The sequence below is a fragment of the Crassostrea angulata genome, chromosome 2 (genome assembly GCF_025612915.1).
Source record: "Crassostrea angulata isolate pt1a10 chromosome 2, ASM2561291v2, whole genome shotgun sequence".
Lineage (NCBI taxonomy): Eukaryota > Metazoa > Mollusca > Bivalvia > Ostreida > Ostreidae > Magallana > Magallana angulata.
In genome coordinates this window covers 21,110,690-21,124,305 of record NC_069112.1, presented here as the reverse complement: position 1 = coordinate 21,124,305, position 13,616 = coordinate 21,110,690, and the positions used below count along the sequence as shown (strand labels likewise).

Genomic DNA, 13,616 nt, shown 5'->3' with positions numbered 1-13,616 from the left:
TCATATTCTTTTCATAATAAACTACCGTGGAATCATTAGAGTTCATGGCTGCTCCATGGTTCCTGGTAATTATGGATGGTTATCTCCTTGAATTTACCTTCTCAACGATAATAAAGTCAGAAAGAGTAATCTTTCTTACTAAAACTTAAAAAAAAATAGACGCATCTATGAAAATACATCCTCGAGAACGAGCAAAACGAACCCCACAATCTCCGAAAATTGGCCCCCCTGAATTTAAATGATTCCACAAAAAAAAAGTTTTTTATATTTTGTAACGTGCAGGAAAGGAGAAAACTGACGATGAAATGCAGTTGCAATGCCCATAAAATTCAATTAACGTAAAGCTAGAGAAAAATAAACACACACACAAAATAAACAAAAAATAGGTATACGAGTGGTTATCAAAAACGACAACCGTTATAGAACAAAAATCTTCAGACGATTTCAAAATAAAAGGCTTCCCTCACCTTTTTTTTTAAATAACTTTGGAAAGTTTAACTGTAATAAAGTCATCTTTAAGCTAACGACGTTAAATATTTCAGAATCAATCGCAGCAAAGCACTCGTTTATTTTCATGCGAGGAGTTCATGTACAATAGTAGAGTCAGGTTTCTCTTCGCATCTAACTAATGTGTTGGCACTCAGAGAAATCGTCCATGAAAGCATACATTATCATACTTAGCATAATCAGGTTTTGGTTGTGAAATTATGCAAAATTATAACAGAATTCATTTTTCTATTGAAAAGCAATAGTTTTGTTTTTCAGTCAATTTACAGCACATTTATTTATAAGACTAATGACGTGTGTTGTGAATAATGCAATGATTTCTTTATAAAGGAATGATCTGTAACCATATTATGAAAATGGTTCAATAACTCATTTTGGTATACTCTGTCCACGGAATTGAAACACGGTTCTAAGCAAAATCATGCTTTTACGTGGAGAAATAGTTTTATTAATTCATTTTCAAGATGAAAACAATTATTACAATTTCAAATTGATTAAGATATATGATGGAACGTGTTTATGGGTCGACATGCTGACAAAACGTCACAGAAATATGTACTGTTGTAATTTGTCAACAGAACAGAAGACTCATTCGATTTATTTCTTGTGGTGACCTGCATAAAATATTTTTATTTTCGAGTAATAAACATACCAAGGATACTGGCTTTAGTCGGTGAATGTCTAAAACTTTATATGAACATTGATCTGTATGGAAATGTACCAAATTAGGTAATAGCCAAATAAAAAGTAACATGTAACTTTTTAAACTGATTAATCAACTAGTTTATCAAATATTTGCAAAAACGTTGAGCAATTTCAAAGCATTTTGTTGTCATGGCCTCTCCCGTCTGTTCTTCGTTTGCGGGTTATGTAATTTTTTTCTTCAATAATCGCTACTTTCATAAGCCGCATGAATCATGAAAGAAAGCATTTTATTGTTTATATTTAGATCTTCCATTTAGCTAATAAATAAATTGATCATGTAAGTAAGTAAGTAAAATTCACTAAATTACTGGAAATATACATAAGTACGTTAGCTAAAAGACACAGCCAAATCGTCACATGTGAGACTTTGAGTCTGACATTGTTATAATGATAATGTTGTGCAGTCTGCGATTCTTCTGTAGTCGCTGTAGGTTTCGACCAATCGCTAAACAGGGCATGTCAATTTAGACCTGTCAGTTTCTTGTCAGCTTTAGCCGCTTTAAATTTCGACCAATCGATATTTTGTGTGGATTTCAGTCTGGCTGTTTCTATAGAACTATGAATTAACTTTAAGTTTCCGTAAGAAAAAAAGGGAATACAATTTGATATATGTAAAAATAGTGTAATGACATCCATCTCCCTTCTTGACATCTTTTGGAAAGGATTCTAAACCCCGAAGTTAAGCATACGACTTAAAGCTCGTAACAGAGAGTATGACTTACAACAGAAAAGGTGCACAAATTCCATTCAGATTGATTTTCCCATGTATGTTAACTATCAAAAGAGGTTTTATGTTTATATGTTTCCATTGATCAATTAAAACAAGGTGGGTAGTAAACAACTTAGTAATTTACTATTAACAAGTCTACTTAAAATTGTTTATTTCAAAACTTTAATATTTTAAAAACTGTGTTTGTTTAAATTGATGAAAATATTTGCATAACTTTTTTTGGATCATACGACTTCTTCATTTCATTATATTTAATGATTTATTACTATATATAAATAAGCCAGGGAAGATAACTCCATTATGAAGAAGCAAGGGAAGATGATTCCATTAACTGTTAGAATCCTCTTCCCTGAACTCTTTTCAAATGCTTTCACAACATCTTATCGATAATTTTGGTGGACAGCTTCATTAACATTCTTTTCTAAACATGCCCATCAACTCATTTAATTAATTAAAATTCCCGAGCAGGATAAAATAATAAGAGAAATACAAACCCCCTTACAAGCGATAACCGTTGCCTTACATGCAGGTGACATGGAATATTATTAAAGATGACAGGATATTTTTTTCTGAATATGCAGTTAGTTTTTATTCTGTGTTCTGTGTCTGTGGAGGGGGAGATTTTTAAACATTATATTTATTAACACTTTATGGACATATTGCTCTTCACACACCTATGACCTGAACCCCTGACCCGGGGGGGCATTAATTTCACAATTTAGGTAACCATCCATTCAGTTTTTTTCCTACATGTGTAGAAGTAAAGAAGATTTTCTAAGATATAATACATTTTCGCGATATGGCTAAATCTGCCCCGACTTAAGGTCTAAAGCCCTGTCCCAGGAGTCATGAACTTCACCGTTTAGGAAGAGGAGTCTGTGGACATCATAACCATGCACCCAGGTTTATTCAAATTTATTTTGGAAAAGAGAAGATTTTCTAAGATGTAATACATTTTCACTATAAAGCCAAACTGGCCCTTCACTAAAGCCTGAACCCCTGACCCAGGGGCCATTAATCTCACAATTTAAGCAGAGGAGTCCTTGGACATCATAACCATGCACTCAGTTTTATTCAAATTTATAATGGAGAAGAGAAGAAGATTTTCTAAGATTTAATACATTTTTACTATATGGCCAAAGTTGCCCCACCCGAGAGCCTGAACCCCTGATCCATGTGGCATGAATTTCACAATTTTGGTAGAGGGTTTCATGGACTTCATAACCATTCAGGCTTTTTCTCACATGTGTGGGAGTAGAGAAGAAACAGTTTGAAAATTTTGCTTTTTTGCATATTTGGATGCACCCCAGATTTTTTTTTTACCAAATAGATATTTCATACCAAAATGATAACAATTGGCCTGGTAGTTTTTACGAAGAAGTTGAAAATGTAAAATTCTAAGCGCACAACGCGCAGCGCACGAAGCACTACGACGGACGAAGACCAATTGCATTAGGTTACCTGAGTGACTCAGGTGACCAAAAAATATAACGTTCATATTTTGATAATAAAGCTTAAATGAATTAACTTACGATGAAATTGAATGTTTGTTTCACTGACTCGAACTGGTAATTAAAGAACATTTATGATGAAGATTTACAACTATAAAAATCTGTAATTAGGCGAAGAAATGCAATCAGAACACTCCTGAGTTTGTATGTTTATTTGCTTCATTAGCATTGCTTGACCATCTTACCTTGTGGATGTAGGATTGAGCAAAAAAGCCTTGTACATCAGCTAAAAAAATATTCATTTTTTTTTATTCTTGGAAGGCGCTCCATCAAACATCCAGAAAACATGCTATTGTAATTACAATAAAATAGATTATCAAGCCTGTGTGTGTTCCAATGATGTTTTTACTATGCATGATCCTACATTAGAGTAATTTTGGTGACGGTGGCAAAGTGACTAATGACCCACTTCTATTGCATTTCAATTCCTTTCAATAATCTTTAATCAGTATCACTCAATAATGACAATCGATCGGTTTGCTTTAAATGACGTCACACATTATATTAATACCTATCGATTCCTTGACTTCGAGTTTATTCAACCGTGAAAATGAAAGCTGTCTCTGTCCTGTTGGCTCTGTTTGCAGTGGGTAAGTATTGAAATGTGTTTCGAATTTATCTTACTGTCATCATAGATATATCCCAACCAATTGTTTAGACAGCCAATATAAACCTGGGTTTTGTTTGTTTGGGTTTTGTTTGGTTTTGATGTAAAAATTTTGTTTTTATTTTTCCCCCAAAAATGTAGTTTTAATCAATATTGTATCAATATCTCCAAAATAAAACTTGTTTTCTCTTAGGTTGTATGGGACACTGAAATAGATTGACATAGTATTTAATGAAATAATCACTTAAATTAAGTAAAATTTTATAAATAGTAAAGTGCAGTGGATAAGAGGTTTCTACGAATCTGTAAGACATAAGTTCGAATCCCGCTGGGAAAAAAATAGTTGTTCAAAAAATGTTCAATTTTTTTTTTTTTTCGGGGGGGGGGGGGGGGTTAAGTGTTAAATATTAAATAAACCGGTAAAAGTATTTCAATGACAATCTTCTTTAATCCTTTGATATCGCCGAGGTTTCATACCAACTTAAACACTTGAACATGATATGATAGGAAATTCATTAAATGGTTGTTTCATTATACAGCATCCTTAACCCACTGTTTATGTTTATTTTAGTTATACTGGCGTCAGGTAGGTAGTTTTTTTTTATTTTGTGAATTTGTTCTGTTAACATATCAGTTATCGTAAGTTAGCATCTTGTAAATGTTATCCAATTTCCTGATTTTTTTCTTTAATTATTTCAATAACCAAAACAAAATTGAATATGTATATGAAAACCAATTTACAAAAGCATGCAAAATGGGATTAAAGCCAAAATCGTACCTATTAATACAATATTTTAGCAAATATGTGAAAACTGGTTATCAATCAAAGGAAAACATTTTACTTTGTTGCATCTTCAAATAGATCAATATTTTTCTACATGTCTTTATACATACAATTTGATGGGATCGGTAAATCAACTTCCTGTTTTACAGCGGACCTGTCTAATTTCTTCGTCCGTCAGTGGTACAACAATCCGTACAGCGCGATGGCGGGACGCTCCAATCTGAGTCCCTACGGTCCGAGGCCGGGATACGGAGGCTTTGGTGGGAGCTCCTATGGATTCAGTTCCGGTCAATCGTCCTCCATGGAATTTGATTAGAAATGCAATATAAGCTGATGTACGTATCTTATCTTGTATCTATCTCGTAGAACCGTTAACCTCACCATCTTAGGTATGGGTTTGAAACAGCAAATATTCGTAATGAACACTTATAAAAGTTTGCGTTTTGCCTTGGTCTTTGTTTCTAGTTTATTAGATTTGATAATGATTCGAATTCTACCATTTTATTAATTATTCTTCTCTCTTTTAATTCGTGCTTAAATAGTTAAAAAAAAACTTTCAAGTTTTTCACTATTTTGGCTCAATTAATTAATTTGTACAATTTTTTAGTGAATAAAATATTAAAAAGAATTTACAAATATCACCATTGTTTATAAAATATACGTTTGTTTAACAGCTGATCGACTGGAAATTCCATCTTCGGTATGTCGTACGGTGCTAACTACAAGTATCAAGACCTTCCTTTTTTCAATTAATCTAAATTATATTGATGTCCACTGTATTAAAACTATTCAAAACGATTCTTTTTCTTATACATTACGTTTTGCGTTATGCTTTTTAGATGTTACCCACTCATACGACAAAAAAACCCAAAACAAACAAACAAAAACAAACACAAACAAAAAAAAAAAACAACAACAAGAATATAGCTTTCTTAACTATGAGTACTTATTTAAAAAGAACATTATTGTTAAAGAAAGTTATAAAGCTTATTTCCGTTTCTTCAAAATGTTTATGTTTGTAATGAAAGTGTGTCAGCTTCGTGTATTTCGTTATCAAACATGTAATTTTCACGATTGTCAAACATTTGCCAAGAATTGTTTTTACATTGCAATTTACCCGGCGGACTTTAGTCACTGAACCTTGCAAATAAGAATGTAAAAATACAACATACAGTCTTGTTTCTTTTAATGCCATATACTAACACTCTTAACCAAATTTAATTCGCGACGATTTTTTTTGCGATTTACTTCCGATAAACTGGTTTTCGACAACTAATGTTCGCAACCAAATTTTATACAGACCCGTCTTATTATTACAACAAAACATTAACAACTGGTTTTAGGCAAGTACTATTCGCGACGACGATATCCTCGCAAACATCACAAAACTTATTCGCACGCAAATAACAGTTGGTTTATAGTACCTTTTATCAAAAAGAAAAAATGCATACAATACCTGTTCAAAATATGAACATTGAACCCGAACACGTTGCTCTGCTGATATTTTACAATGGTTTCCTTTCCTAAAAAAAGAAAATGAAAAAATATATATATTGCTCCTCCACATAGTAAATTTAAACAGTACATCTCACGTTATGATATAGTTTAACATAAATAGGATTTATACACCTCGTCCTAAGGACACGGTTTCAAAATATCCGGAATTCATTATTATTCATTATTATTGACGTTATTTTTCACTATAGGATGAATCTGTGATCTTTTTTTTGGAGAGCTTAAGATTACGCGTAGACCATTCACTATGCTCTACTTAGTTATATAAAAAAGTAATTGAAATTTCCAGTTGGGTATTTACACATTCTAAACACTCAAATTCATCATCGTAAATTAACAGCTACAACGCTTTCAAATTTGCGCAGTTAATCTCACATAAACCATGGAATGATAATTATTCTGAATTTTAATCATTAGCTATTGAAATGTGCTTGAGAATAAGTACATTTATACCTTAAATTATGTTTTTTTTTAAATTAAAATATCGCAATAAGTATGTTAAACATAATTAGTTTGTTGTCCTTTTAAATATTACCTTTCTTCTTAATTGATATATCTTTATCAAATTTCATATGTGTTGTAACACATTTTAAACATAATTAAAACTGACCCCAAACAGTCAAAAGAAATTTAAAAAAAAAAAAGATTTGTCCTTACAATAAAGCATAAGTATAATGCAACGCAATATTGATATTTTTTGTTATAATGTTTGTTAAGATAAACAAGAACGAAATTTAGCGGACGACATTTCCCGCCAAAATCGCTGATCAATATACAAAACAACATGGAATGTACGGTATGATATTAGTATTAAATGATAGTTGATCCCAAATATAATTAATTTTAGTGAACTGCTTATTAAAATCAGCTACATGTTCGTTATTTATTTTTTTTGACAAGGAAATGTCACGCCGTCCATCTATTTAGTACTTTAAACGAGCTCTTAATCTTATCTATCGAAAGACAAATTAAGACAGATGCTAGTACATAGGTTGTGAAGACATAAAAGAGACAGTTTCCGCCGTACTTAATGTTTAACGATGCGTGTCTGATGAATGTTTTGATCGGTATATATATGGTGGATCAACAATAGCTGGTCATCTGTTACCTTGCCAACAGGTGGTCTCGTGTTTCCTCCCGGTTCTTTAACTGTGACGTACATTGGATTCAGAATGAAGTCCGCTGTGGCTCTCGCTCTCTTGCTGTGTAAGTATATCGTTGGTTTTGAACCAGATTTATTCTAGATTACAAAATGGTAGATGTTGAATGATATCTCCGAAATTTAGTTTTAAACGGTACAAAAAAATAGGAGCAAGGATACTTATTTTATTGTTTCAAATGTTTTGATGGAAAATGAAGGAAAATGAAAATACTTTTGTTTAATCTTACAATAATTCTTTTATTTTTATCAGTTTTTTATTGTGTAAATAATCAATAAGCAATATAAAAGATAATAATTAATAAACAACGAAGTCTGGGTCAAAAAGTACTTTACAACGTCAGACAAGTCTATCAGTGAAATGTTTGAACATGAACTATGAGTCATATTTCTTTGGTTCATTTGTTAACCTTTCTCATCCATTTTAAATCTGACATTTCAATTTCTATCGTAAAGGATGCATTTTTTAAAAAAAATCTATTTTGAATCTGATATCAATATTTAAGTATTTTTTTTTTCTTATTTGTTCCAGGCATGATGACACGTAAGTAAAAAAAATAAACCATAAACTATTATTAAATGACATAATTTTATCATTAAATGAAACAAATGACAATTATTAATTGCATTTTGGGTAAAGAAAGTAAATTTCTGTTTCATATAAATTCAATTATTTTTTTTTCAACACAGGTTTTAAGAATATAAAAGTTCTTTACTTTACTTAATAAGTTGTCAGTTGGTGCCAATGTTTCTATGTTTTCTTATTATTTTCAGTGTCTGCTCAGGGCATTATTTACGGAGGTTATGGCAGTAAGTACCCCCCCCCCCCCCTCTCTCTCTCTTGTTTTTCTTTTGTTTTAGATTTTACTTTTTACATACTAATGCTTTATTGAAGGTATTTATAAAAAAAATATTCATAAAAATCATTGCTTTGTCAACATAAAAGGTGTTTACAAGTGTTTGTAAAATGTTGGCCTACAATGAATGTTTTAATATTCAAATCTAATTGAATATTCAATAAAGCATTTTTCTTAAAAAAAACTTTTTTCTGAAGTCAATTAAAATGAATAAATCCATGCAGAGTAAAAGATAATTATAAATTTAGCCAAATCGCAAATGAAGCTATAAACAATTATTATCTACAATTCGCTGAAACTAATCACAAAAACACAAACTTATCAAAGAGCAGACAAACAAATCACTGATTCAATAAAAGTATTCTTTTTTTTAAAAAAAACCATAAAGATTATTTTACGTTACATTAATTTGTTTTTACTTTTCACTAAAGATATCAAATAAAAATAAAGTGAAACATTCCAATAACGAAGTACCAGGGATAGGCGATTTTACTTTAATAAAAGCGGAATTCGCTATATCCGTCAAGGCTAGTGTAATATCGGTCAAGACAGTGTTTCACAGTACGGTCAAAATATATGTTATGATATCAAATGTTTCTCCACAGACTATGGGTTATATAATGGATTAGGATACGGTGGATTATATGGGGGATACGGTGGGTTATACGGTGGATACGGTGGATACGGTGGACACTTCCCACACCACAGTTACTATGGCAGCAGGCTTTACTACAACCCCATCCACGGACTCCACAGTCATGGCAGCATTCACCACCATGACACGCCCATCTACTGATCAACCATGGTCAACTAGTCGACTCCTACCACGAAAGTTTAACAGAGAAATTGTATTATCTTGCGTTAAAAAAAGGAAACATGTTTAACCACCCGCCGATATCTAACTGTTAAAGGACGTTCAAGAAAATACGAAACAAAGAGATGTCATTTGTGTGTAGTATAATTAAACCAAGACAATACAACTACATAGTTTTTGTTTTGTTTTTCCACATTGTACAAAAATTAAGGTACACATTACGTTAAACCAGTATATACTGGATGCAAACACATCTTTTACCTAACAAAATCAAATACACGTATTTGACGTCTCCAAATACATTTGCTTGACTAAACAATTTGATATTATAACGTGTGATCAATTTTGCCCTGTTCAATGTTCGCCTAGTTCATGTGTAGAAGTAGATTTGCTCTGAATGAAGCTGTTTCGGTCAAAGAAATGATTGGTCGAGATGTCAGAAGAAGATAATGTGGAGGGAAGTGTCATTGAATCTCGTTGATATCCATTAAGTCTAGTTAACATTTAATCATCTCAAGGGATTGATGTATCAATGCAAAGGCTACCACTGTACCCATTTTATTTAGGGATAACACTGTGTCGAATAATCATGTCCGTGTTGAGGGGGTATTTTTGCACCCGCTCAATATGATGAATTGGTGAGCAGTAATTACATATTTTTAAAAATATTTGATATGTTCTTTGATGCGTTTTTTTAATGATGGAGCAGGGTCAGCAGGGTCAGCTATGTAAGACACTTGAATAATCCGTTGAACAAAAAGGACAAAGAACCAGAAAACCACACACCCTGCATTTGGCAATAATTTATATATGATATATCAATATTTGCAAACTGTTCTTGATATTTTTTTTAAAATCTATATAGTCTATGCATAAATCTAAACTAGAGGATTTACATAGATTCATAAAAATCATAAAAAAACCCATAAAATACATAGCGGGCTCCAGGAAATTTTTTACCAAGCATCTTTCTTTATTCGTTACAAAAAGTTTCAGAGAAGTAAAGGACAAACTGAAAATCTACCGTGCAATAATATATTTAAAAAGCTGTGTTAATCAGATATGAATTCTTAAGAATTCCAAGAAACTTTTAGAAAAATCGAAATCTCAAAATTTTACCAAAATCAATTGCATTAGAAATCATTGAAACACGTATTTTCGTTTTCAATAAAACGGATTTCGTAAATTTACCCACCTTGTCATCGGTCTGTTGGAATTCCCATTGGCACCAATCGTTCCCTATTTTAAGCAGACCTATTTTTGTACTTATGTGAAGCAGAATGTATTAAAAAAAGTGAACCTGAAAAAAATAAATCACTTGCTATGGCCTTCAACTCAACGTTCAGGTAATCATCGATTTTTATACAATACTTGGAATATGTTGACTCAAACAGGCGTGTACGTATCGAAACCTGCAAATATTGTCATTTTTTCGAACTTCAGGGCATTTTCTTTTATAGAGTGGGTCTGTGCTCCATATTTTTCTCATAGTCTAATTAAGGTCTATTGGAAAACAAACCGATTTCAATTAACAAAAACGTGGAGAGATGACCCACTTTACATTAAAAATATCATTTTGTATCCCAACAATTGAACGTTTTGAAAAAAAAATAATACAAGTCCGGTAGTTCGTAACCTTAGTCACACATAATATTTAAAAAGCCCACTTTGTTGTGTCTGAAATGGCTCAGTGGTTAGAGCACCTGGCATAAGCTATAAACCTTATATATTTAGGGTTTTTATGTTACGGGTTCGATACCACCAAAATTTCTGACAATATATTTTTTTTTCTTATTTTTTGTTAAATATATTAAAAACTGACTATAGTTAGAAATTTTGCTTTTGCAAAGTTTTATTATAATATTTTTGAATAGATTTAATTTGGGAAAAATAAATTCAAAATTGTATTTCACTACTAAACCAAATGGGCATTTGCGCCATCTTATTCCCCCATCTTCATTGTTACTTTTCACGTATCTTCGAAAATCATAACACGAAGTCAAGTACTGTGATTTTATCAATATTCATTGAATACCAATTTTCGTGGATTTTGTTGTTAAGTTGATCCATCAAATTAAATGTTCATTAAAGTGCAATTCTTATCAACATTTTTAATTGATACGGCATTGGCCACGAATTTATGAATCCTTCAAACTTTGATTTTCACTTTGTACACAAAAATTGATACCCTTGAATATTAATGAAACCGCAGTATTTGGTTTCTAAATTTTATCGTTTTAAACATGGGTACGTCAATGAATTATCAACTTTATTTCACGTAAGCTTCAGAGCTTGCATACATAGAGTAGCCCTCGGTAGTCGTTACTTTGACGAATCAAAATGTTAGATGTCATTCCAATTTTTCACAGCTTTGGTTTCATTTTATTTTCTACCAATTCTCATTATCACATGAATATAATAACGCAATCGTTTGTGCGCTAATTTTATAATCTTGTTGGTGATAATTAAGAAATCTGGAAACTTGGTCTTTTGATTTTTTTCTGGTTTATAAAATCTTTTTAAGTTTTTAAAGTACGTGCATCTTCCAGAGTTTATATCAGGATAGATATTTTATAGATAATGAAAACATATGTTTAATCATAAAACGTACAAATGTTGCCGATTAAAGATGAAATAAAATGAAACTGTTTAAGGTGGAATAATACATCGTCACAGAATGACTGACCTCTGATCGAAACGATATTTTGTTTCATTAAAAGAATTTTTTGATGACATCAAGTAACTTACTCCATAGCCGAGTGGATAAGGTATCGGACATCTGACCCGTACATCCCGAGTTCGAATCCCTACTGGGACTTTTTATTGTTACCTCCTGAATTGTTTTTTTTAGATAATCATTTTTTATCCTTAATCTGCAGATTGTTCGCCTATTTGACACATGTATAGTCTATTTATCATTATATCTTTCATAATAAAAAAATTAATGTAAATATGAGGTCTGACATAAATTGATAGTAGTTCATTTTCACAATACCTTAACTTCTGACCAATCAGGGCTTTAGAAAAACAATTTGAATTCTTGAATATTAGTTCATGCCTATTTTCTATGCATTAAATAAATGTAACACCCAGACTACAGAGTAGTTAAGAGTTAGACCTCTTGTTAAACAGGTAAAGTCATGTCTGTGATTTTTTATTGAACGTTGGGTATATATTTAGACAAGAAAAGTTTGAGCTGCGACTTTAAAACATTATTACGCACAAGGAGCGATTCCCTAAAAGCAAAATGAAAGCGGGTACGCATGTCTTCATGTGAAGCTTTTAACTCTCATATTACGCAATATCCAAACAATACTATATTACTGTTAGATTGATAAGATAATGAAGAACAACTTTTCCAGCGACATCAATATCGTAGCATGTATCGTTTTTTAGTTTAATCTTTAATCTATGCACAATATTTGTTCTACGTGCATTTAGAAAATATTTCAAACTAAAAAGATACGAGGCAAAAACACGAGTAAAAATGAGCAATTTTCAAAACATAGATTTCGATTATATAATTGAAGCAGTACAATTGGAAAAATCTAAAACACAAAAATCAGAGGACAGCAATTACAGTGTCAATTTTAAAGATTTCTAACTTTGAAATATTTGCTACGGACCATTTTGGAGCCTTTGTCCGGGAACGATTGCCTCAAAAAAAAAATTAAAAAGGGAATTAACTCGAACCGGGAAGTTACGATTTTTCATCTTTTTTTGTTTCTAAAAAACTGAATCTAATTTACAATACACCCTAAAAATTTGACTGAAATGAAAAAAAAAGTTATTAAGGTTTAAAAAACGTCTAGAAGAATAACAATAATGAAGAGTTACCATCAAAATCAGTACAAGGTCTTCCGTTGCGAAATTTAGCATTATACAGTGAATTCTTACATTTTGAGAAATCGTTTCAATACTATATCTGAAATTGAACATATAAGTAAAAAATATTTAGAGTCTTAAAGGATTTGTTTAAACGATGTTCCTGTTGTTTGGTAGATGAGCGTTGCTATTTTGCTTTTATGACTTTATGTTTAGATGAAGCTTTGTACGGATACGTTATCAGAAATACAATAAATAAGTAAAAAGTGTACGCAGTTTAAACTCAAAGAATTTTGTTTTGTCCTAATTTTTTAATGAAATTGTTTGTAATACTCTAAATATATAGCAAAACTCGTTTATCTTTATGAAATAAATGTAATTGTATTTTCGTTAACCTTATAAGAAAATCAAATGGAATATTTTATTGTAACTTCGCTATTGTACTTGAGTTGGTGTTTATTACCTATGGTTTAAAATAAAGCGCTATTGTAGCTTGAAAGCAAAAAAGAATATGAATGATCGCCACTTTTATAATTTGCAATTGATTATAATGGAGTTATTATTAGGTTTAGCTTAAGTTTTTTTGCTTCTTTTTCTAAATG

The 13,616-nt window shown here is 31.4% G+C and overlaps 1 protein-coding gene and 1 long non-coding RNA gene across 2 annotated transcripts; both read left to right on the top strand.

Moving 5' to 3' along the window:
• The first annotated feature begins 3,976 nt into the window (after window positions 1–3,976).
• LOC128171291 (uncharacterized) lies at window positions 3,977–5,643 on the top strand. The gene is made up of 4 exons (XR_008242053.1): window positions 3,977–4,043; window positions 4,632–4,646; window positions 4,994–5,179; window positions 5,519–5,643. It is a non-coding gene; the product is annotated as an uncharacterized LOC128171291 (long non-coding RNA).
• Window positions 5,644–7,462: 1,819 nt separating this feature from the next.
• On the top strand, window positions 7,463–9,358 carry LOC128171286 (keratin-associated protein 19-2-like). Its single transcript, XM_052837056.1, has 4 exons — window positions 7,463–7,565; window positions 8,051–8,062; window positions 8,293–8,328; window positions 8,981–9,358. The coding sequence occupies exons 1-4, from the start codon at window positions 7,532–7,534 to the stop codon at window positions 9,169–9,171; spliced, it is 273 nt and encodes a 90-aa protein (XP_052693016.1). The 5' UTR covers window positions 7,463–7,531; the 3' UTR covers window positions 9,172–9,358.
• Window positions 9,359–13,616: the final 4,258 nt, after the last annotated feature.

What these genes read in the sequence shown, in the direction of transcription:
- LOC128171286 (XM_052837056.1), top strand. Translation starts at nt 7,532, where the DNA reads ATGAAGTCCGCTGTGGCTCTCGCTCTCTTGCTGT. An exon ending in TATTTACGGAGGTTATGGCA is followed by an intron (nt 8,329 to 8,980) that starts GTAAGTACCCCC and finishes GTTTCTCCACAG; the next exon opens with ACTATGGGTTATATAATGGA.